General features: G+C 44.6%; 1 protein-coding gene across 1 annotated transcript in view; it reads right to left on the bottom strand.

The window, feature by feature from the left end:
• Positions 1-3,169: 3,169 nt before the first annotated feature.
• The window catches only part of LOC117366418 (solute carrier organic anion transporter family member 1B3-like), a 462,552-nt gene continuing 440,436 nt past the window's right edge, over positions 3,170-25,285 (bottom strand). The window contains exons 12-13 of the mRNA XM_033957759.1: positions 24,887-25,004; positions 3,170-4,716 (exon numbers count right to left, since the gene is read on the bottom strand). Of these exons, the coding sequence (XP_033813650.1) occupies positions 4,506-4,716; positions 24,887-25,004 (329 nt within the window). The 3' untranslated portion in view covers positions 3,170-4,505. The remainder of the gene's footprint in view (positions 4,717-24,886; positions 25,005-25,285) is intronic.

Genomic DNA, 25,285 nt, shown 5'->3' with positions numbered 1-25,285 from the left:
TGTGCTGTAGCCTGCCTAAGATCTCGTTCAGTAGCTAGATGAGAAATTCACTGCTTCAATACTTGGAAAGCTTCTGCAAAGCTGATCTTTGAGCTGCCAATCAGACCCCATGCTTGACTTCACCTCCACCCCTGCAGACCAACAGATGCACAGAAGACACAGCTTCTGCGAGACACCGCTGAGTCTCCTAAGGGCACCCAGCAGCCTATGCTCAACCCCTGCTTAATAGTAGGTGAGACTACTTCAGGGACGGTCCTGAGATCCACATAAAACTATGTAGGCTCGCTAACAGGTACCCAGTGGGATCAGCCTGTCAGCTACAGACCGAGCTCAAAGCAGGTAGAGCTGTAAAAAATGTGTTCTCAAAGCAGGTAGAGCTGTAAAAAATGCTCCATTCAACAGAATTCCTGAAAAAGGGACAAAAAATAAACCAAATAAAATAATAAAATGGGGGAAGCAGAACAAACACTCCTGCAGGCATGTGTGCTGAAGGAAAGAACTGTAGGTGGAGCTAAGAAGCCCAGTGAAGTACAGCAGAGGCAAGAGAAAAAACCCGGAGTGGTTTTCTTCTACAGATGCATGCAGCTATGGAGATATAACCCATCTGTCTAGAACAGGGGTGCCCAAAACATCGATCGTGATCGACCAGTAGATCGCAAAGGCAACGCTAGTCGATCGCGGAGACCGGGACTCACGTTGCCTTTGCGTTCTCCCTGTTCCCCAACGCCACAACAGGCCAGCAGCAACTACAGAAGCACTGGGCAAGCCAGCCCCACTCCTCCGACGTCAATTCTGCTTGGCTGGCCCGGAACTTCCTCTCCGATGTCAGAACTGACATTGGTAGGAAGGCTGCTGGCCTGTTGTGGCATTGGGAATCAGGGAGAACTTGGTGACAATGGCGGGGGTGGTTTGGGGGCCTGTTCCCAGACATCAGTGGTGGCCTGTTCCTAGATGTCAGCGGTGGCTTGGGGGCCTGTTTCCAGATGACAGCCCCAGTGGTGGCTTGGGGAGAAAGAAAAGGGAGACAGAAAGAATGAAAGGGGGGCAGGGAGACAGAAAGAAAGACAGACAGAAAAAGAAAGGGGGGCAAGGAGACAGAAAGAAAGGGGAGGGGGCAGGGAGAGAGAAGGGAAAGGGGGAGGGAATGTAATGTGTTGGGTGGCAGGGGGCAGGCAGGGAGAGAGGAAGAAAAAGTTGGACTCATGGAAGGACAGAGATGTTGGTTGGGGAATGGAATGAGGTCTAGAGGAGACAAAGCATGCAGGAGGCAGAAAGGAGGGAAGAAATATTGCATGCACAATCATAAGAAGAAAGTGCAATCAGAGACTCATGAAATCACCAGACAACAAAGGTAAGAAAAATGATTTTATTTTAAATTTAGGGCTCCTTTTACTAAGGTGTGCTAGCGTTTTTAGCGTGCTAATCCTGCGCTAAACGGAAAAAACTAAAGCCAGCTCTATGGAAACCCCCCCCCCTGCATATAAATGATAAATAACATTTTCTCTGCATACAGTGTGCTTTGTATTTTAAAAATTTTTATTGTTGGTAGATCATTTTGACTTGGTCATTTTAGCTCACAAGCCAAAAAAGTGTAGGCACCCCTGGTCTAGAATGTCTCACCTATTGCACTGGAAAATCAAATTAGGAGTCCAATCATCAAAATGGTGAATAATAAACTAAACTAAGACAAATTAGCTTAGTGACACAAATTTCATAACTAACACAGGAGGGGAAAATTGATCACACAGAAAAAGACAATTAGGCTATATCATACTACTGCAAATAGCAACAACACAATCAACCTGATCCAGCAAAAGCCAGATCATAGACTTGGTTTTTTAAACCAGTCTTACATTTCTAACATGATGTCTCTATCCTAAGAAATAAAGGCAAAGAGTGTCAATGAAAAAGCTAGAAAAAAGAATGCAGTCCATCTAGTTCAGTGTTTTTCAACCGCTGTTCCGCGGCACACTAGTGTGCCGCGAGATGTTGCCTGGTGTGCCGCAGGACCGCCATCAGGGCAGTACTACCAGTCCTGCATTCAGGGGCCCGGAGCTGACAGGGGGCCCGAGGCAGGGGCGCCAGTAGCTCGCCAAGGCAAAGTGAGTCGATCACCCAGGACTCACTTTGTCTTGGCGATCTAATCTATCGAGCCGATAAGTCTTCTTCTCCCCGACGTCAATTCTGCAGTCGGAGAGGAAATTCGGGCCAGCCAATCGCTGCCTGGCTGGGCGGAACTTCCTCTCCGATTGCAGAATTGACGTCAGGGAGAGCATGCGTCGGCGTCGGCTTTGGGGCCTGTTATCCATTGGTGGGTCCTGTTCCCTGATGGCAGCGGCAGTGGCAGTGGCTTGGGGAACGGCAGGGAGAAAGAAAGAAAGGGGGCAGGCAAGGAAACAGAAGGAAAGAAGAGAAACAGAAAAAAAGAAAGAAAGGTCAGGGAGAGAGGAAAAAAAAGTTGGGGGAGGGAATGAGGTGTGGAGGAGAGAAAGCATACAGGCTGATAGAAGGGAAGAAAGATTGGATGCACAGTCAGAAGAAGAAAGTGCAACCAGAAATCACCAGACAAGGTAGGAAAAATGATTTTATTTTAAATTTAGCAAAGTGGAGGCAGTATTACCACAGTTTTCAAAGGAATTTGTCCAAATAACTTAATAGTTAACTGGGTAAATTCCCAGAGATGAAAACTTCCCTTCACTTACTATGCACAGTTCTGAATTTATATCTGCTGTCTATATTTTACAATATGGTCACCTTTTACTAAACCGCAATAGTGGTTTTTAGCGCAGGGAGCCTATGAGCGTCAAGAGCAGCGCTGGGCATTCAGCGCAGCTCCCTGCGCTAAAAACTGCTATTGTGGTTTAATAAAAAGGATGGAGGGTATATTTGTCTATTTTTGTATGCTATAAAAACCAAATACAGAGAGAGACTGAGAGCTGTTGACGAAGAGCTACGTGTGTGTTTTTCTTCGATTCCAGCCAGAATATCAGCTTTGTGTTCAGCCAAACAGGCCCAGGTTTCGCAGTGAATAAAGTATTTTATAATTTTTCACTATTCTGTTTACTTAATATTTCATAATAAAGTAATTATAAAATACTTTCTTTGTGTTTATTTGATTCCTATTCAAGAGAATTACTTTATATATAGTCAATATAGGCACAGAGTTAAATTTTTTAACATTTTCTAATGGTGGTGTGCCTCGTGATTTTTTTCATGAAACAAGTGTGCCTTTGCCCAAAAAAGGTTGAAAAACACTGATCTAGTTGACTCAAGATGGATCCACATAGGAGCACATGAAACAGCATTTGTGAATTATTTAGAGATATACCAGTTCATATTCAGCCCACGCTGGTTGTCATTAGCTGAAGCACTATGATACTTCCACTAGAGGCCATGGCAACCATTTTGAAGGGACAGCAATGAGTGGGTATTGCTCCTGTTCATTTCTTCCTAGACTACTTTAATAATTGTAGTTCAATCCTTTTTCCTTATGTATCTCTTACTGTTTGTGTACATTGAAGGTATGTTTGTTTAAATTGTTTTATGTTGTCCTCCCCCTAAAATTTTTTTATTGTTATACGCGTTGAAAATATTTGATATTGTATTTATATCAAAATTTTAATAAACTTGAAACTTGAAACTACCTGGAACTGGGAAGGTAGGCCCATCCCAATTCCAGGGGACGGGTCCTGGATATTCCAGGAAAGGTGATAAGGAAGGAGGGGATACTGAGGGGGAAAGGGAAAGGGATACTTCAGTAGGGTAGAAGGGAGGGAAGGAGATTTTCTCATACTTGAGGCTGGGACCCAGAAGTTATGTGGGTGCTGGCAACCACATAGCTAAACAACCAAAGTTCATTAGGACTGCTATTTATGCAGTCCTATTTGGTCACTGGCACTGAATATTGTCATCACCTGCATAGCTGCCACTCCTACCTGATTGTACCTTCAGAACACCCCTCTCTGGCCAACTTCACAAATGGATGGTCAGAACTAAGCACAATTTAAGTGGACAGGAGCTTGACCACATAGTAGTTAGGTTAATGAATAGTGAAGTGGGTTATGAATGAAGAAGATAGTACAAATCCTACTTCTCCCACAGACACTGTATTTCTCCAAAAGTCACTTCATTCTCCATTGCTTCTGGCACAACTACAGTATAAATCAATTTGGATAGGAAAGTAATAATTTTGTTTAAATTGAATAAAAATATTTTACATAATGACCACATTTTTACCATCCTTTTAATACAATTTATAGCTTACGGCAACTTGATTTTTAATAATACATATTTACCAAAACATTTTTAGAAGTATATTTTTTTTCCTCTGTCATTTCCAACTCAAGTTGTTGTTTTTTTAACTCCATGCAGGAACAGCTTATTTTGAAATGCTGCTTTAAAATTATTGTTTCATATACTTACTATACATATATATTCATATATTTTTATTTTAATAATTTTTATGAAAATGATTCAGCTTAAATGATACAATATGACTCTTTTTTTTAAATGCATGTTTCTTTTTCTTCTTCAGAATATATAAAATCTTCATTGCCTTTAAAGTCATCTTTTCTATTTGTTGCTTTTTCTTCTTGTCCCACCTCTTCTATTGCTTTTGAATCTTCTTGAAACTTTTTTTTTGCCATAATAAAATACAAAATATATAAGATGTAAGAAGGTACTCGTATGCCTGCCATTAGCCCAAAGAAGGTGTTCCTAAAAAAAGAACATTTTATATTCTGTTACAATGTTATAGAAAGTAATATACTGTAATCTGCATATGTTATAAATACAAGTCTAATCATTATAAGGACAATTCTATAAAGGGGCAACTATTTTTAACTATCTGGAGCCTATTCTATAAAGGAAAGTAAGCACCTTCTTTCCTTTAATTTCAATTGTTTTTATTGAGCATAAAAGAATAATACAAAAAGAATAGAAATGAAAATATCAGGCTCAAACAATTTTAAATTTTAACTACCAATCCTTACCCCACCAACCCATTTCCCACCACCTATTCACCCAATTTCCTTTATAGAATACTAGCGTAACAGAGCTAATATACAGTACAGGTATAATTTAGGAGTGAACACTTAACACTGGCCATAGAGACCAGGTTACCAACTTATTAAAAGTCAAAAACTCACCACCTGTTGAACGCTTTCTCTGCCCCTGCCCATGTGCTGTACCCCCACCCCACCAAATAACTGCAATGAGAGCAGCAGTGCAGGATTCAGCACTTGCAAATGCAGATCACATTAATTTCTGGAGTGGGGAGAAGAAAGTACAAGATGATGCACTCTTCAGCATCCATTAAGCCACAGGGAAGTAGGGAGAAAGGCACTACATTTCCTCCTCCGTATTCGCGGTGATAGGGGAACAGCATGGCTGCGAATACAGAAAAACAGCAAATAACTTTTTGTATGCTATTTGTGGGTTTTCTGTAAAAACAAAACAAAACACCAAAAACCCTAAAAAAGGCACCTGTTCCTGTGTGGCTGTAAAGGAAGGTGTGTGTCTGGATCCTGAGAACCGCTTCCAGAACAGAGCGCAGGGCTACCACTGTGCGAGGGAGAAAGCAGTAACCTGCTGAGGTTTGGCGGGGGGACTTCTGGATCAGATTGTGCGCCTGGCGCTGGCAAATGCCAGTTACAGAGTCAGTGCGTGCCCGAGTTGCAGGTGCATGTGCACTTGGTGGTGGGCCAGGGCCTCTGGGAACAGTGCTGGATCCTGTCAGTTCATCGGCTTCTGCCTCGGCTGCAGGTTTCGGGTGATTCCTCCAATTTCCTGTTACGTAAATTTGGGGGTCGGAGACTGTGTTAAAAAACCGCGAATAACTAAAACCGTGGATAATGAAATCGCGAATACGAAGGGGGAAGTATACTTCCATATATTTCTGCCAGTGCTGCTGGCTGATGCAAGCATTGGCAGTAGCAGCAGCACCAGAGGTATTGGTTAATGGTCAGCAGGAACCCAGCACTTAAATTAACTGGTTTTCTGTTCTGCCAGCCACCAGCCTTCTTTTCCAAAACCAGCAAGGCTTAGGCACCTTTCTTTTCTCTCTCCCCTCCCATCACCACCACCCACTTAAGAATCTCTCCCTCTTCCCCCACCAACTCAATAGTCCAGCACTTTCCCTCTTTTTCCCTTCCTGCACTCTCATAGGTGTCTCTCCTTTCTCCCCAAGTCCTGCATCTATTCCCTTAGTCCACTATTCCCTTAGTCCAATATTTCTCTCTTCTATTCCCCTCTCCCAATAGTCCAGCATCTCCCCTCTCTCTCCCTAGGCTTTCCTATGGTTTGGCATCTCCCCTGTACCTCTCTCACCCCAAAGGTCCAGCATTTCTCCCTCTTCTTCCCTGCCTGAACAGTCCTTCAAACCCACCTTTATTGTTGGTGGTCCCTGTCAGCAGCAGCAGTGACGGACATTTACTGCCTGCAGCCAACCATGAGGTCTTTTCTCTGCCATGTTCCACCTCCTGTGACTCAACTTCCTATTTCTTCATGGACAAGATGTGGCAAAGGGGAGGCGCAGGGGCTATCTAGAGGTAGAATGTGTTGATCACTGCTGTTGCAGTTGACCACTAGTGATAAAATCAGATTTGAAGGATCATTTGAGTTAGGAGAAAGAGACATACACTGGACTCATGAGCAGAGAAGAGGAAAGGGAAGAGAGAGAGATGCTGCTGCAATCTTTGCCTAAAAAGGGATGTCATGGCAGGGCAAGAAATTCATTAAGACTCTTGAAGGCCCTGATAATACATCACTGGAACAAGCCTTTAAAGACTACATAATGGGGTAATTTTAAAAGACATTTTTGAATATACAGTAATGGTTTATGCACAGAAATGGCCTTTTCTAAAATTGTTTACAGTATATTCCTAAACTTTTGCATATCCTGTCTACCATAAGTTTATCCATGGAGTATAACTCCATAAGCATATAAAATTATAAAGCAGATCTCTGCATGTAAAAGGCCTCTTATAAAATTACCCCTTTGTAGGGTCATGAAATAGTTAACTGTTGTTTAAAATATTGCTCTGGCCTACATAGCTGAAAACAGAGTATAATCTATTGACTTCATCTGCCTGAAATGTATGTCCCTGCCTTACCACATTGTAAGCTGAATAGATAAGAGTTTGAGCCATGATGTGCCCTGCCTTTCTGTACATGTAACATTTAGACCTGTAAGATTTAGATAAGCAGAGAAATGAGCTAGTTTCCTATAGGACTATAAGTTGTATCCCTGAACCTATCATAAGTGCTGGCTTAGGACCAATAATAATTGTAGAAAGTTATAGAAGTAACAAATGAAAATTGTAGTTTTTGCATATATTAGTTTGCAAAAAGGGCATAAATGTCCGTATATTTCCTGTTTCTGACACTCTAGTAGGCAGGCTGTTTACTGCACTAGAGTCCGGCATGCTGTGAATAAACCTCTTGTACTTTCTTCACGCCTCTGACTTTGTGTGTCCAAGTGACCTTTCATTTGGCTTCCGAACAGGGACTTGAAGGTCTCTTGACCACTGGTTACTTGATTGGTGTTTCTGGTCCTACAGCTGACTAGTCTTCTTAGCCGGCATCCCTTCTTTTGGGTTTGGCAGACCTCAGGAAGTTTGACCACTTCAACTGACTTATCCAGTCTCAGTTTAAAGTACAAGAATCTGTATCAGTTTAATTCTGTCCTGGAGTGACCACTATCTGGTAAGTAGGAATTGATCTTTCCTATCCTGTCTATTCTCCTGCCTAGTAAGCCACTTGATCCATCGCTGAAGTCGTGGGGAGGGATTCTAGGAACTGTTATTTTCTGATTGGGTAACTAAACTGAAGTCTGTTGTGTTTTGTGTGTTTGAGAGTGTCTGAGACGTCCTTGAGGACGAAGCGAGTGCGGACCTGTTAGTACTGCATTTCCCTAGTCCGGAGACGGACAGGGCCAGGAATACAGGGAAGTGTTTTTGTCCTCCATTACACCTATGAGGACCCCCTTGATACAATGTTAGTTAATTTTAAAAAAGGATTTGGCTCTGATTATGGGACTACACTTAAAAAATCAACCCTTATTCGTCTGTGCCAGTTAGAATGGCCGACGTTTGGTGTGGGCTGGCCCCCCTCTGGCTCCCTGGAAGAGGACATAACCCGTCAGGTTTTTATTATAGTAACTCATCCTAAGACTGGCCATCCTGATCAATTCCCCTATATAGATAGTTGGTTAGACTTAGTCTGCAGCAAGCCTTCTTGGCTTTTTCCTTCTGTACCCAAGAAACTCCAGTCCCAAGTTCTCACCCTCAGGAAGACTGTCAATGAGCATTATCGTCCTACTCATGTTTTTGACATACTTGAAATACCTACCGCTCCTCCTTCTTACTCGGCAACACCACAGCCCATACCCAATCCCAGTTCTGTTTCTCTTGCTCAGCCTTCTGTTTCCCAGCCTGTACAACTCCCTGCCCAATTTACAGCTTCCCCTTCCCGAGCCCTGGCTGATAGCCCAGCTCATGACATTCTGTCCTCCCCAGTCCTTTATCCACCTCTGGACTCTCTTTCTCTTTCCGATGATTCTCCTATCAGCCATTGCTTGAGACCTGATCCTCCTCAAATAGTTCCCATGAGAAGACAAATGAAACAGGGGACTCTGGAGGTTACAAATTTGGCCATGCCCCTTTGCCAGGTTCCTGTTGCCAATCCACCGGATGCCGCCGGGCATCCTAGATGACCCACTATTAGCCTTGTATATCAGCCCTTCACCACCACTGATTTATACAATTGGAAATCCCATTGTCCCCCTTACTCAGAGCGGCCACATCATTCGCACACTCCGCCCTATGTGGTCAGATTGCCAGGAACTACTTCTCTGTCTCCTAAATACCGAAGAACATAAACGGGTTCTGCAAGAATCCCTTACAAAGGCCCAGGCGTATGCGGATGCAGCCAACCCCAACTGGATCAATAACCATTTCCCTTCTCAGGACCCTAATTGGGACCCCAATGATGCCACTCATAATACTTTCCTTATGTGGTTCTGCCAGTATATCCTTGAGGGTCTCCGGTTGGCTTCTCGGAAACCCACCAACATTTCCAAAGTATCTGAGGTCCTCCAAAAGTCTGGTGAATCCCCAGCCGCATTCTATGAACGTCTTCTGTGACTCTTACTGTACCTTTACTCCCTTTGACCCAGAAAAACCTGAAAACCTCCGTATGGTTAATACCTCGTTTGTAAGCCAGACACAACCTGATATCCGTAGGAAACTCCAGAAGCAGGATGGGTTTGCAGGCATGAACACTGTCCAGCTCCTTGAGATTGCCCAGCGCGTTTTCATGAACCGGGACAGCGCTAACCGGCAAGAAGCTGATAAGCTTCTCCGGCGCAAAGCGGACCTCCTTGCTGTAGCCCTCCAAAATACTTTCCCAAGTAACCGGCTCCCTGCCCGAAACTCTGAGCCCCGCTCCTCCAAGCGCCCCCCTATTCTTCTGGTCCCTCAAAACCTATGGGGTCCCAGCCTGATAGGACAGGACCCCGTAGGAATTTGGAACGGGATCAGTGTGCCTATTGCAAGGAGAGGGGTCACTGGAAGAACGAGTGTCCAAGCAAGCCCCGTACCTGCCAGGCTAAAACTACAGACCAACCTACTATTGGTTTGGCATCCTTTCATTCTGACTCTGAAACTGAATACTGAGACAGACCGGCTCACAGTGAGTACCAGGGACTTTCCGGATTGTTCCCAACTTACTCGCTCGGTTCCCACGAGCCCTTGGTCAATGTCCGTATAGGGGACCATTCTATCTCTATGCTGGTCGACACCAGCGCCAAACACTCAGTTCTGATCCGCCCTCTCAGTAAGTGTTCTTCCAAATCTATCTCCATTATGGGTGCAACTGGCTCTTCTGATTCTGTCCCTATCCTTGAACCTGTTTCGGTTCACATTGGTGGTCATTCCATAGCACATTCTTTTGTGTACATGCCCTCTTGTCCTGTCCCCTTGCTTGGTCGGGACCTTCTCCAGCGCTTGGGAGCCACTATTCGTCTGTCCTCTCATGGTCTGACTATGGACCTCCCTTCTGCAAACCTCACGCCCATTCCTGACCGCTCCGCTACCCCCTCACCAAGCTTCCTCTGTTCCCTATTTTCGGAACCAATGGTAAGCAAACCCCCACTCTCTGTACCTGATTTTCTTGAGGGCCTTGATTCGACTATTTGGGCTGAGTCTGGGTCCCCCAGACTAGCACATAACATCCCACCCTTTGTTGTTACCCTCAAGGCTTCTGCCAGTCTGGTCTCTATCAAGCAGTACCGCATATCCCAGTCTGCTCTCCAGGGAATACACGTACATTTGTCTCGTTTGCTAGATTGTGGGTTTTTGGTTCCTTGCAAATCACCTTGGAATACCCCCCTCCTTCAAGTTTTAAAACCCGGTGATCCCCCTGATTATCACCCCATCCAGGACCTCCGTGCTGTCAATCGTCTTGTAGAGGATATCCATCCTACTGTCCCTAATCCTTATACCCTGTTGGGATTGGTTCCCCCTGGGGCTACCTACTTCACTGTTTTGGATCTCAAGGATGCCTTCTTTTGTTGTCGGTTAGCCCCTTCCAGTCAGCCAAATTTTGCATTACAATGGGAAAACCCTTCCACTGGACAAACCTCCCAAGTAACCTGGACCCGTCTACCCCAGGGCTTTAAAAATAGCCCCACTCTATTCAGCACCGCCCTTGCTTCAGACCTTGCCAATTTCTCCCCTTCATCTGATTCCCAAGTCCTGCAGTACGTAGATGATCTTCTTCTCTGCTCTCTATTTATCTCTACCTGTCAGGAGGACACTCGCTCTCTCCTTCAGTTTCTCCTCCATTGCGGTTACCGTGTGTCTCTCCGGAAGGCTCAGTTGTGCCTTCCTCGTGTCACCTACCTTGAGTTTCATATTTCCCAGGGTACCAGGTCCCTTCCCCACACCCGTGTCCAGGCTGTCCTGATACTCGCAAAGCCTTGCGCGCCTTCCTCGGTATTGCCGGATACTGTCGTATTTGGATCCCTGATTTCTCTACTATTGCCTGTCCTCTATATAAGCCACCAAAGGCGCTGACTCAGCCCCTTTTGTCTGGACCCAACTTCAGGAGCGGTCTTTTCGCTGCCTCCAAAAACTTCTGACTCAGGCTCCTGCCCTTGGCCTTCCTGACCCCTCCAAACCTTTCCAACTCTATGTTCATGAAAAATTTGGTATCGCAGCCGGAATCCTTATCTCAATTCCTTGGTTCCTAGCGTAGGCCCATTGCCTATCTCTCTCAACAATTGGATCCTGTTGCTGCCGGGTGGCCTCCCTGCCTTCGGGCAATTGCCGCCGTATCAGATCTCTTACAGCACATGTGTCAAACACAAGGCCCGCGGGCCAAATCCGGCCCGCCAGGCCTTGCAATGTGGCCCGCACCGCGCTGTCATCACTGCACGCCGCTGCGTTCCATCACAATGACGCGCGGTGACATAGGAGGCTTGTGATCTCGCCGGCCGTACTTGCTATCTATCTCCCCCCATCGACCGCCCCCCCAAGAACCTCCGACCGCCCCCCAGCCGACCCGCGACCCCCCTGGCCGACCCCCACGACACCCCCACCCCCCTTCCCCGTACCTTTCTGTAGTTGGCCGGACAGACGGGAGCCAAACCCGCCTATCCGGCAGGCAGCAACGACGGAATGAGGCTGGATTGGCCCATCCGTCTCAAAGCTCCGCCTACTGGTGGGGCCTAAGGCGCCTGGGCCAAACAGAATAGACCCGGGAGCCTTAGGTCCCACCAGTAGGCGGAGCTTTGAGATGGATGGGCCAATCCGGCCTCATTCCGTCGTTGGCTGCCTGCCGGACAGGCGGGTTTTGCTCCGGTCTGTCCGGCCAACTACAGAAAGGTACGGGGAAGGGGGGTGGGGGTGTCGTGGAGGTCGGCCAGGGGGGTCGGAGGTTCTTGGGGGGGCATTCGATGGGGGGAGGGGGGTTTGCGTCGAGGGCAGGAGGGCCTGGGATCCCTCCTGCCCGTAATGTAGTGCGGGGTGGGGGTAGGGGGTCGCCGTGGTCAGGAGGGTTTGGGCTCCCTCCTGGCCCAAACAACTAGCGGGGGGGGGGTCGCCAGGGCCAGGAGGACTTGGGCTCCCTCCTGGCCCGATATTGTCGGGGAGTTGGGGAATCGGCGGGGCAAGAGGGCTTGGGCTCCTTTTTGCCCCGATCGTGTTGGGGAGTCGGGGGGGCAAGAGGGCTTGAGCTCCCTCTTGCCCCGATCGTGTCAGGGGTGCCGCGGTTGGCTGGGGCAAGAGGGCTTGAGCTCCCTCTTGCCCCGATCGTGTTGGGAGTCGGGGAGTCGGCGGTCCTTCGGGGTGGGGGTGCAGGTGCGTGCGAGCGGTCCTGCTTGGGGTGAATCGGACGTCGGGGGGGGGAACTATGTAAAAAAAATTTTGTACAACGCGCTCACGCGTATACCGCGCAAGGGTATGCACGGTTTGTAAAAACACATATAACGCACGCGTTATATGCGTGAAAATACGGTATTACGCATGCGCATAGATAACAAGTCACGCGAGATTCAGGAGGCGTGACCTATAGTCCGGCATCCGATGTGGTTGTGCGGGTGGCAGAGCAGAGGAGAGAGTGAGTGTGCGGGCATAAAAAATACACAGCAGAAGCTGCCAGTTCCTGACATAAAGTGTAGGCATAAAAATCGCAACAGAATCTGCTATCTGTACCCAGCCAGGCATTTCTTGACTGACTTTTTCATTCTAACGCAGATTTCCAATAAACTACATCTTTTACTGCCAATATTGATCCCAAAATGTCCAGGAAAAGAAAAGTTGACGGTGAAGGCAGACAATTTAATGACAAATGGGAAAATGAATACATGTTTGTGCTTAGTGAGGGCAAACCAGTGTGTATATTGTGTTATGAGACAGTGTCGGTGATGAAAGAGTACAATATACGTCGTCATTTTGACACCAAACATAATGTTAAGTATGGCAAATATACTTTGGAAGAAAAGCATAAAATTGTTAAAGAACTAAAAGGCAAACTACAATCACAGCAGCAAATGTTTACAAAGGCTACAGAGAAAAATGATGCTGCAGTGAAAGCAAGCTTTATAGTGGCTGAAGAAATTGCCCGTACTTCAAGGTGTTTTTCAGAGGGTGCCTTTTTGAAGCAATGCATGCTAAAAGTGTGTGAGAAAGTATGCCCAGACCAGATACAGAGTTTTCAAACTGTCAGTTTGTCAAGAAACACCATTGCAGACAGAGTTCAAGAACTCTCAGGAAATCTATCATCACAGCTGGCCGAACAGGCATGCAGTTATCTCGCTTTTTCACTTGCTATCGATGAAAGCACAGACAACACTGATACAGCGCAGCTGTCCATCTTTATACGTGCTACGAAGACCAACCTCTCTGTCACTGAGGAACTTTTGGATGTAGCTGCCATGCATGGGACGACGACTGGTAGAGATATATTTGAGGCTGTGGAGAAATCTATAAATAATTTTAAATTACCCTGGGAAAAGTTGGTGGGGCTAACTACCGATGGCGCACCTTCAATGTGCGGAGAAAAGAAAGGCTTGGTTGGACTAATGAAGGAAAGAATGCAAAAAAGTCACTGCCACACACCCTTGATTACTTATCATTGCATTATCCACCAAGAGGCTATGTGTGGAAAAGTTCTGGACATGAATGACATAATGACCACAGTCATTAAAACTATTAACTTTATAAGGGCACGTGACCTGAATCATCGCCAGTTCCAGCAGTTTTTACAGGAGGTGGGTGCAGAGCATGGAGACGTGCCATACCACACAGAAGTAAGATGGCTGAGCAAGAGCGCAGTCCTCAAAAGATTTTTTGAGCTCAGAGAACAAATTGCTCTTTTCATGGAAAGTAAAGGAAAGCCCTTGCCTGAACTGTCGGATCCCGCCTGGCTATGTGATTTTGCTATGATGTGTGACATATGCGAGCATCTCGCCCAACTGAATCTGAAGCTGCAGAGACGCAAACAAGTCATCACGAAGATGTCTGACATGATCACAGCATTCCAGCGTAAAGTTCAACTATGGAAGTCCCAACTGGAACAGGACAATCTTGCCCACTTTCCCGTTTGTTTGAGTATCTCAACCACTATTTCTGGTACTTTTCCTTGCAGTCGGCTGGCTACCAAAGTTAGCCGTTTATTAAGTGAATTTGAGCGGCGCTTCTCTGACTTTAGAACACAGCACTCAGGCTTTGACATCTTTGCCAATCCTTTTACAGTTGATGTCAACAATGTGCCCCATCACCTTCAGATGGAGATAATCGAGCTTCAGTCTGACAGTGGCCTGAAATCAAGGTTTCAGGATGTTGAAATTGAGGACTTCTACCCTCTACTGCCCCCTGACTCAATGCCAGAGCTCCGACTTCATGCTGCCCGTATTCTATCCATGTTCGGGAGCACCTATCTTTGTGAACAGATGTTTTCAATAATGAATCTGAACAAAAACAAGCACAGATCACGCATTACCGATGACAACCTCCATACTGTTTTGCGGGTTGCTACAGCCCAAGAAATAAAACCGAACATTGACTCATTGATACGGGGAAAACGGTGTCAGACATCTAGCCAGAAAACAAAACAATGAGCATTTTAGGTACATTCCAATATTACTGTTTTGCTTGATACCAATATTACTGTTTTGCTTGATAGCATGTGAGTTGGTTAACAGCACTGTTAAGGAAAAGATTGTTCCACTCATTTTAAATTCACATTTCTGGTTAACATTGTCAGTTTATGACTGTTCAGTAAACCATTCGGCCCGCGATTTAGGCTGGATTTTAGATTTTGGCCCCTTCTCTGATTGAGTTCGACACCCCTGTCTTACAGCATGCTAATAAACTCACTTTTGGCCAACATATTGACCTCTTTGTCCCACACTGTGTAACCTCTCTTCTAGTACATAAAGGCCCACCGTTGTGTCACTGATCTCATCTCACGTGGCAATGCCTTTGCCGACCGCACAGCTCGAGCTGCCAGCCTCTGCCCCCCTCCTTCGGCTCCTCTGTACACCATCATTCCTTTTCTGGACTCCCTTACACCCCAATACACTTCTCAGGAACAGACTTGGGCCCGCACTCTTTCAGGCCAGTCTGTTCTGAAAGGGGGGTGGATACAAATATGCGCCAATTCAAGTGCCAATCCAGACCCACACACTGATACTTCAAACACGAGCACAGTGGGTACCCTCATATTCATTCCTCAACACCTGGCCCTCACGATTGTCAAAAGATGCCATGATTTGGCACACTCTGGAGAACCCGCTATGAAAATGACCCTCAAGAGACATTTCTTTATCAATCACCTTGATCAGCTAGTCCGGAATACGGTCCGACAGTGTGTTGTCTGTTCTAGAATAAATTCCCCAATCAGACGACTGCCACCTCCTGGACACCAACCCATTGGAACATATCCGATGCAGGTTCTGTCTGTAGACTTCACCCACATGCCCACTTCCCGTTTCTTCAGTCACCTCCTAGTATTCACAGACACCCTGACTAGATGGGTTGAAGCCTTCCCTACTTGCACTGAACGCGCCAGGGAAGTAACCCAACACCTCCTAAACGACATAATTCCGCGCTTTAATCTCCCTGTTTTTTTTTTATTTTTATTGGATTTAATACATTTACAATATCATAAAGATATCAAGGAAAAAAAGGTTCCATACAAGTTTCAATATAACAAATAATACAAAAAAACCCAATCCTTTACAAGCCCACTAAAAGAGGAAACATATTGCTTATATCAAATAAATTTTAAGGAAAAACAAAGAAATGGGTTGAGTTCCAATGAACCCAAATCATTCCCAACTAAATTAGGACATTTGGACATACCTATCCTTATTCCTCATCGATAAATGAAAAGAAAAAAAAAAGAAGAAATCTCACTTCTGTTCACGAGCTACCAAAAATTGTTGCAATTGAATGGGATCCCAAAAGACAAATTCAGTATCTTATATCTTAACTAAACATTTACAAGGAAACTTCAAGTAAAATGATGCCTCAAGTGCCAATACTTTAGTTCTCAATTTCAAAAATTATTTTCTTCTAAACTGAGTAGCTTTTGAGACATCTGGAAACATGCTAACCAAGTCCCCACAGAACTTGGTCAGTCTATTTTTAAAGTAGAGTTTCATTAACAACATTTTATCTGTCTCACTCATGCATGTTAGGATCATTGTGGACCGAGTTTGAATAACATCCTGGGAATCTTCTAAAAACTCTGTTAAATTAACATCATCTGTTACCAAATGGTCCACATCCTGTGCAATCTCCTTTTTCTTCTGGGGAATATGATAACAATTATTTATTGGAAAACTATCTGCATTGGGTAATCCCAGTATTTCCTTAAAATATTTTCTCAATAATATTTCTGGTAATAGCAAATGAGTCACTGGGAAATTAACCAAGTGGAGATTCTTTCCCCGATGCATATTTTCTAACATTTCCATTTTTAAATGCAATGACGTAGAATCTTTTACAGCAGATAGTGAAACAGCCTGCAATGTATTACTTTGAGTTTCGATCACACTTAATCTATTTTCCAAACAATTTAAATTGGCATCAACATTCTCAAACTTTTGAACTACAGACTGTGAGAAATCAGATGTTTGTTTCATTGATTCTCTGAGGAACCCCTCAACTCTAGAAATACCTAACCATAAATCCTTTAAAGTAATATCCTGTTTTTCCACTGCTAGTGGTTGTTCATCCACTACACTAGTAAACTCAAGTGGTTTAGGTATGTCAGTGAAAATCAATTTACTTGTTGAAGTGGATGATGCCACAAAACCTGTGGAAGTAGTGGGAATTATGTTCCCACTTACACCGGATATTGGATGAAGGGGGGTGTCCTTTGTAGAGGACTCATTGATGCTCCGGATATAGGAGAATTCAAATCAGATACATTTTGTGCTGGAGAATCTAGGGAAAAAGTCAAATGTCTATCCATAGGACCCAAAACAACAGGTATAGAACTTTTAGATTTGGCTTTCCTTTTCCCCCTAGTCAATTAACTTTATACAACCTGGAATCTTGCTGCACAGCTCTACTTTGCTCCCCGTGCGGCTGCGGCCGCCTCCGCGGCAGCAGGGTCCAATTTATAGCAAAAAGAAGCAAAGCATTGAAGACGGACCCGGTGACATCAGGGGTCCGTCCTCGGGCTTGCCTGTCCGGTTTTCACCCCACTCTGCTGCTACAGAGGGCTATTCGGGGCAGCAAGCACGTTCCTCCGGCATCCTCAGGTAATTAGCGAATGTCTCCCCCTCCCTATTTCTATAGGCAGTGACAACGGCCCTGCTTTCATTGCCGATATTATCCAACAAACTGCTCAGGCTCTCCAAATTGAATGGAAATTAAATGCTGCTTACCATCCTGAGAGCTCTGGTCAGGTCGAAAGAATGAACAGAACTCTTAAGACTCTTCTCACAAAACAAATTGAAGAATTGAAGAAACCAATCTGTCCTAGCCTGTCCTGCTGCCCTCTCTCCTATTTCAGATTAGATGCACCCCATCTAAACCCACTAAATTGTCCCCATTTGAGCTCATGTTCGGCCGGCCACCACCCATTGTGAACCCAGATCCTGGTTCATTTGCTACTCTGGGATCAGATATCCTCCAGAGTCAGGTCCAATCTTTAGCTAAGGCCCTTCAAGAGCTCCACAAATGGATCTTTAGGTACGCCAGCCTGAAAGGGGGGAATGTAGGGTCATGAAATAGTTAACTGTTGTTTAAAATATTGCTCTGGCCTACATAGCTGAAAACAGTGTATAATCTATTGACTTCATCTGCATGAAATGTATGTCCCTGCCTTACCACATTGTAAGCTGAATAGATAAGAGTTTGAGCCATGATGTGCCGTTCCCTTCTGTACATGTAACATTTAGACCTGTAAGATTTAGATAAGCAGAGAAATGAGCTAGTTTCCTATAGGACTATAAGTTGTATCCCTGAATCTATCATAAGTGCTGGCTTAGGACCAATAATAATTGTAGAAAGTTATAGAAGTAACAAATGAAAATTGTAGTTTTTGCATATATTAGTTTGCGAAAAGGGCATAAAAGTCCGTGTATTTCCTGTTTCTGACACTCTAGTAGGCAGGCTGTTAACTGCACTAGAGTTCGGCATGCTGTGAATAAACCTCTTGTACTTTCTTCAGGCCTCTGACTTTGTGTGTCCAAGTGACCTTTCACCCTGAATAAAAGTAACTTCATTACCATAGGAGTAATTTTATAAGCCACTAAAGTGTGTAAGATGCATTCAAATAGATGCTTATAAAATACACTGTCACAGCCACTCCCAGACAAACAGTTCAGAGTACTTATGACAAGAAAACAGAAGAGAAACCCTTACCCTACCCAGGGTTTCATTGGAGACCTGGGAGTGTCACTCTGCCAGACAGCCTCACCAGAATTTTTATAACTGGGAACTTTCTTGCAAATCAGAGCAAAACAAAAAGTTCAGCCTATTAGCATTAAAAAAAACAGTTAATATAAGAAGTTTGGTTTGTCAGAATGCTCCCAAAAGAAATGGTTATCAGTTCAGTCCTAAATAACACACAAAAAATTGTTCCTTAATTTTTTCACCTGCACGGATAGGCCTCAATGTTTCACAGTGATGTGCCCATCACTTGTAGGGGCACTGTTTCTTCAAGCAACCCAAAGAAAACCTCCAAAAGGTAAATTTTCACCCTTCATAATTCATTCTCCCAGTCAATTACTTCCCAGGTATTTTCCCTCTGTAAAGTAAACTCCCAAAGTTTTCCATTTTTCTTCCCTGAGCGATAACAGTCAATCTTTCATTCTAACATTACTTACCCTTCAATTGCACCTTGCTTTCTTGTTTTGCTTGTTCTATTCACTACCAGTATTATCTCACTCATGTCTCATATGATTTATCATGATGTTTTAAAATTTCCCTATACATTTAAGCAGTTTATTTGTAATCTCTTACTTTTATGCTGTAACTATTTCTTTCTGGATCCTCTTGTCATTATTGGTTACCTTATTGTTTTGTTATCTCCTCAGGCTAGGTCCCTCTCTGTGAAAACTTCCACCATGAAGCAGCGGCGCTGACAACTCCGCCCACCCGGAAGAGACACTGATAGCCTTCCTTTTAAATTCACTGCTTCCTGTGGTGCACACCAAATGAACAGGTTTAAGGAGCATTTCTTGCTCCTTAATGCACTTCTTTATGCGCTACTTTCGGCTGCTACCTACAGGCTTCAACAGCTTATTCTTCCTCACATCTATTACTGAAATCACTATACTCCATTCTTCCCCTCCAGTCCTGCTGCTCTCTCTCCTCTTTGTACCCCTCCACCACTAACATGGGTTCACAGATCCCAGTTATCTGGAGACATCGACCACACATCTAGAATTACCAGATTTTCCCAAAGGAAAATACGGACCCATGACCACGCCAAAAGGCCTGCCCAGTTCTGCTTGAGTCACACCCCATTCTGCCCCCCAGCTTCACCCCCAGATACACAGATGTGACATCACCGTGTTGCTTCCGCATATGTGCAGATGCCCCCTCCTGACATGATTTTTATGGAAACTTTTCAAAACCCGAACAAAGTGCCAGGTTTTGAAAAGCCGTATGGACCTGCAGACATGTCCTCAAAAAGGAGGACATCTCCGGGGAAATCAAGACTTCTGGTAACCCTACACTCATCAGTCCATTACTCGACGCCTGTCCTACGACCTCGATGCTTACTAACAATTCCCACTCTCTCTCCCTCTCCCACTCATGATGCCGCCTCTTCTGAGAAACCTAATCCTGGGCTTCTAAACGTACGATCAATTAATAACAAACACCACCTAATTCACAATCTAATCCTACAACACAGCCTTCATATTCTTTGTCTAACCAAAATTTGGCTATCCGAAGTTGAGGAAGCCTATCTTAACCAAGCCTGCCCTAATGGTTATCTTTTCACATCTCTCTGCCATTCAAACAAAAAAGAGGGCGGTCTAGTAGTCATTTACCATTCCTCTCTTTCCCTTAATTTTGAATCCTCCCCTTCATCTGCTTGCTCCTATGTTGAAATCCTATAATTCACATTACTCAATAAGCAACCAGTCCACTTCCAACTCTCCTACCTTCCTCCTCCAGTTTCAATGGACTCACAATACTCAATTCAGTAATCCTCGACTTTTGAATCTCACACAGAACCCCCTATAATTCTGGGGGACGTCAATATCCATTTTGATGTTCTGACTAATCCCCACACATCTGATATTCTAACTCATCTAAAACACTGCCGTAAGACTTATCTTCAACCTAGAAAATACGACTCAGTCATATCCTTCATCAAACAATTGCACTGGCTACCCATCTCATCACAAATAAAATTCAAAATCTCTTGCATCATTCACCACATACTTTATGGAAACTCTGCGGCCCCACTCATCCAGCTCTTCTCAATAGCATGGTCTACTTCATAGAAACATAGAAGATGACGGCAGAAAAGGGCTACAACCCATCAAGTCTGCCTACTTTGCTTACCCACCCCCTGTCTATGCCCTAATGACCCAATTTCCTTATCTTGATCCTCGTAGGGATCCCACATGGGTATCCCATTTATTCTTAAAGTCTGGCACGCTGTCTGCCTCGATCACCTACACTGGAAGCTTGTTCCAATGATCAACCACTCTCTATGTGAAGAAATACTTTCTGGTGTCGCCATGAAATTTTTCGCCCCTGAGTTTGAGCGGGTGCCCTCTTGTGGCCGAGGGTCCCTTAAGAAAGAAAATATAATCTTCCACTTCGACACGTCCCGTGAGGTACTTAAATGTTTCGATCATGTCTCCCCTCTCCCTACGTTCCTCGAGAGTGTAGAGCTGCAATTTGTTCAGTCTCTCTTCGTACGAGAGACCCTTGAGCCCCGAGATCATCCTGATGGCCGTCCACTGAACCGATTCAATTCTGCACACATCTTTACTGTAATGTGGCCTCCAGAATTGCACACAGTACTCCAGATGAGGTCTCACCAGGGCTCTGTACAACGGCATTATAACTTCAGGCTTTCGCAGAACCCTCAACCAGATGCTGCTAAATCTTCCATCCACAAAAGATCTTCGCTATAAAATAGTTTTCCACTCCATGCTTACTTTTCTAGGAGTAAAAACTTGGAATGGCCTTACAGAAAGGACCAGAACTGAACCTTGCCACATCATCTTCTGACGAAAACTGAAAACCCATCTGTTCGATACTTAATCTCCTTCACCCTCTCCTCTCTTCCCTTTCCCCTTCCCTCCCACCTCCACTCTCCCCTCTTTTTCTCTCCCTTTCCTCTCCCTACTACCTATTCCACCTCCCCTCTCTCCCCTCCTTGTCCTCTCCTTCTCCTTACAGTTGCCTTGAGCCTGTATAGTTATGAGCGACGCACAAATAGAAGATTAGATTAGATATATAATTACCATATTTTCCCATATAAAGGCTGCCCCCATGTATAGGCTGCAGGAAATGCTGATATAGGTTTAAAAACTCTTAGATAAGCCACCCCATGTTACTAGTTGTGGCTTATCTAAGAGTTTTAAAACCTACATCGGCCTATACAATGGGGCGGCCTAAACATCATCCCCCCCCTTAAATACCTCCCTTTGCTGGTAATCCTCCTGGACGGCTGCCCCTGCCTCTTCCAAACACGCTATGCAGGGCAGGAGCGATGCTTGCGATCTCAAGTCTTGCCCTGCGCCCTTCCTGATTGATTGCCTTCAGTTCTCGTGACTTTAAAGAGATCAGACCTGAAATTCCATCTTACCCGATATAAAACTATATAGAAAAGACGTGGGTAATGCAATGTTCATACAAAATTTTGTGTATCATAACTAACATGACCATTTATTTTTTTCATCAAAAGGGGACATCTATTAATTGTCAGTTCTGCCCCCAATCCCACCCTAGCCCCGCCCCAATTCCACCCCAACTTCTTCCATTCATTTTTCACGTACACATGGAGGGGCATAATTGAAAGGAATGTCTAAGTCCATTTTCGTCTAAGTCGCAAGTCATCCAAAGTAAAAAACAGCCTAGGACACATTTTCGAAAAATATATCCAAAATTTTTTTTGTTTCGAAAATTGTCTAACTATATGTCCTGATGATCTGATCATCCAAGTCACTAAATTGTCCATCTTTATACCACATTTTCATCCAACTTTTCGTCCAAGTCAATAACGCCTAGAACAAGCCCTGTTGGACATGGGAGGGGTCTGCAAAGTGATGGACTGAACATCCAGACATGGCACCTAAATAGTGGGGTACCTTACAGGACACTGCTGTGAACTTCACATAAAGGGTGCCATGTCTTCTCCTCATTACAGCTCCCTTATAGGTCATGGTGAGCCCCCCAAACCACCTCCAGAATCCCCTAGACCCACTTATCTACTACCCTAATAGCCCTTATGGCTGCAGGAGTCACTTATATGCCAGTAACAAAGGGTTTTGGGGTGTATAGGGGAGTGCTCATGTTTAAGTATCACATGCAGTGCACATGTTTAAGTATCAATGCAGTGATTACAGGGGCTTATGGGCATGGGTCCTCCTCTCCATGAGTCCCTAACCCACCCCCAAGATGGCTTAAGCCGCCTCTGTGCTAGACGATTAGTCTCTCCTATGCCAGGCTGCCAGGTGATGATGGTCTGGAGGCTGAATTTTAAAGGTGTGATTACGATTTTTATGGGGTTGGGGGAGGGGGGGGGTCAGTGATCACTGGGGTAGTGTGTGGGGGCCTGTTTTATGTGTTTGCAGTGCTTATCTGGTGACTTTAGGTAGGTTTTTGTGACTTAGACCATGTTTTAAATGGTCTACATCACAAAGACCAAGTTCCATCAATCCTGGGTTGTATCGGTTATACATGCTGTACGACTAAGTGCCTCCTTCCTATGTCCTTAGTGCCCCTTCCTGTGTCCTTAGTGCCTCCAGTGCCTCCTTCCTATATCCTTAGTGCCCCTTCCTGAGTCCTTAGTGTCCTCAGTGCCTCCTTCCTATGTCCTTAGTGCTTCCAGTGCCTCCTTCCCATGTCCTTAGTGCCCCTTCCTATGTCCTTAGTGCCCCCAGTGCCTCTTTCCTATGTTCTTAGTTCCCCTTCCTGTGTCCTTAGTGCCTCCAGTGCCTCCTTCCCATGTCCTTAGTGCCCCTTCCCATGTCCTTAGTGCCCCCAGTGCCTCCTTCCTATGTCCTTAGTGCCCCCAGTGCCTCTTTCCTATGTTCTTAGTTCCCCTTCCTGTGTCCTTAGTGCCTCCAGTGCCTCCTTCCCATGTCCTTAGTGCCCCTTCCTATGTCCTCAGTGCCCTCAGTGCCGCCTTCCTATGTCCTTAGTGTCCCATCCTATATCCTTAGTGCCCCTTCCCATGTCCTTAGTGCCCCAGTGCCTCCTTCCTATGTCCTTAGTGCCCCTTCCTGTGTCCTTAGTGCCCCCAGTGCCTCCTTCCTATGTCCTTAGTGCCCCTTCCTGTGTCCTTAGTGCCCTCAGTGCCTCCTTCCTATGTCCTTAGTGCCCCTTCCTGTGTCCTTAGTGCCCTCAGTGCCTCCTTCCTATGTCCTTAGTGCCCATAGTGCTTCCTTCCCATGTCCCCCTCACTGACTTCCAGACTTTGTCCCACCCCCACTCCCGAAGCCAGCCTGCCTGCCTACCTACCTTCCTCCCTCCCTCCCTCTGCACCAAAGCCAGCCTGCTTGCCTGCCTACCTCCTTCCCTCCCTGCCACACAAAGAAAAGCCTCCCTCATTCTTTCCCCCCCCCCCGGGTCCTCCGCCACCGCTGCTGCTCTCCTTAGTACAAACAGAATATGCATTTTATTTTCTACAGATCTGTATTGCATCTAAGAGTGTTTTTTTTTAAACCTGTTTTTTTTCTATTCAGTTTTTTTGATTAACCACTGTTTGAACAGATTGCAGTCTGCAAGTTCAGTTTTTGTTTTGTTTTATTTTTGGATTTATCTTTAAAACAAAAGGCCTTGCAAGTTTCTTTTTTTTTTTTTTGAGTGAATGATCATTTGAGTTTGTGTGTATTTGTGAAAATATGTAGTAACAGAGCTCCTACATATACTGTATATATGTAAAATAATAATAGTCATGTCTTGTCCTGTATAGTAACCCTCTATCTATACCCTGTAATCCCTTTCTCCTTCAGGAAGTCATCCAATCCCTTTTTGAAACCCAATATTGTACTCTGTCCTATCACCTCTCCTGGAAGCGCATTCCAGGTGTCCACCACCCTCTGAGTGAAGAACTTCCTAGCATTCGTCTTGAATCTGTCTCCTTTCAGTTTTTCTGAATGCCCTCTTGTTTTTGATATCCCCACTAGTCTGAAGAATCTGTCCCTCTCCACCTTCTCTATGCCTTTCATGATTCTATAAGTCTCTATCATGTCCCCTCTAAGTCACCAAGATCCCTATCAGCAGTTCTATAGGAGAGCCTAGCAATTGAGACACTATGATAAAAATTCTGCTGGAATTTAACTTTTTTCACTTTTTTTTGTTTCTTAATTCTAATATTTTTAATAAATCTAGCTAGCAGCTTCTGTGCTATAATCTCTAACTACAGATTAAATCTTAAAGCTGCTTTCTGGTCTGACTATGTAAAATAAAATAAACCTTGCCATCAATATGATAGTTGAAAAGTTAGGTCCCACATCAGTTGAAAATGATAATAAGTTTAGTTTCTTAAAAATTTGGCAACTATGTGAAACACTGACTCCCATTGGACCTTAGATATAATAATGTGAGGATAAAGTCTGAGGTCAGGTAGGTTTTACATTATTGCATCAAAAACAGGTCAACTTGATGGTCCATGCAGTCCTTATTTGCTGTTTCCCAATTTTACCATTTCATTATTTAAAAAATCTTACCTATATAGGGTAGAATCATATAGCCTACAGGCTCCTTCACCTCCACAGCTTTTTATTCCCCATTTCACACATGTCTTATCTATCAGTGCTCCAAAATAAATTGGAGCTGGAATTCCAGCTGCAATAAAAGCATAGGTATGTACAAATAAGTTATTTTAAGAAATCAAGAACACAATTTATGTTTAAAATTAACAGAGATGAATGGCTCTATGTTAATCTCAGCTGTTTTAAGCCTCATCAGAAGGAAGGGGTACAGAAGGAGCCTATATATAAAGAAACATTGATATAGCAGAGGCAGGAAATGAGCTGCAAACAAGATTGAAATAGTGCGTCCAGCAGGCTGCTGCGGCCTGCTTCCAACCAACCATGCATTCTCAACAAAAACTTGGCCCAATGCTG

Source organism: Geotrypetes seraphini, chromosome 9, assembly GCF_902459505.1.
Source record: "Geotrypetes seraphini chromosome 9, aGeoSer1.1, whole genome shotgun sequence".
NCBI classification, from domain to species: Eukaryota; Metazoa; Chordata; class Amphibia; order Gymnophiona; family Dermophiidae; genus Geotrypetes; species Geotrypetes seraphini.
The sequence above is the reverse complement of the archived record's forward strand: the minus strand, read 5'-3'. Positions and strand labels throughout refer to the sequence as shown.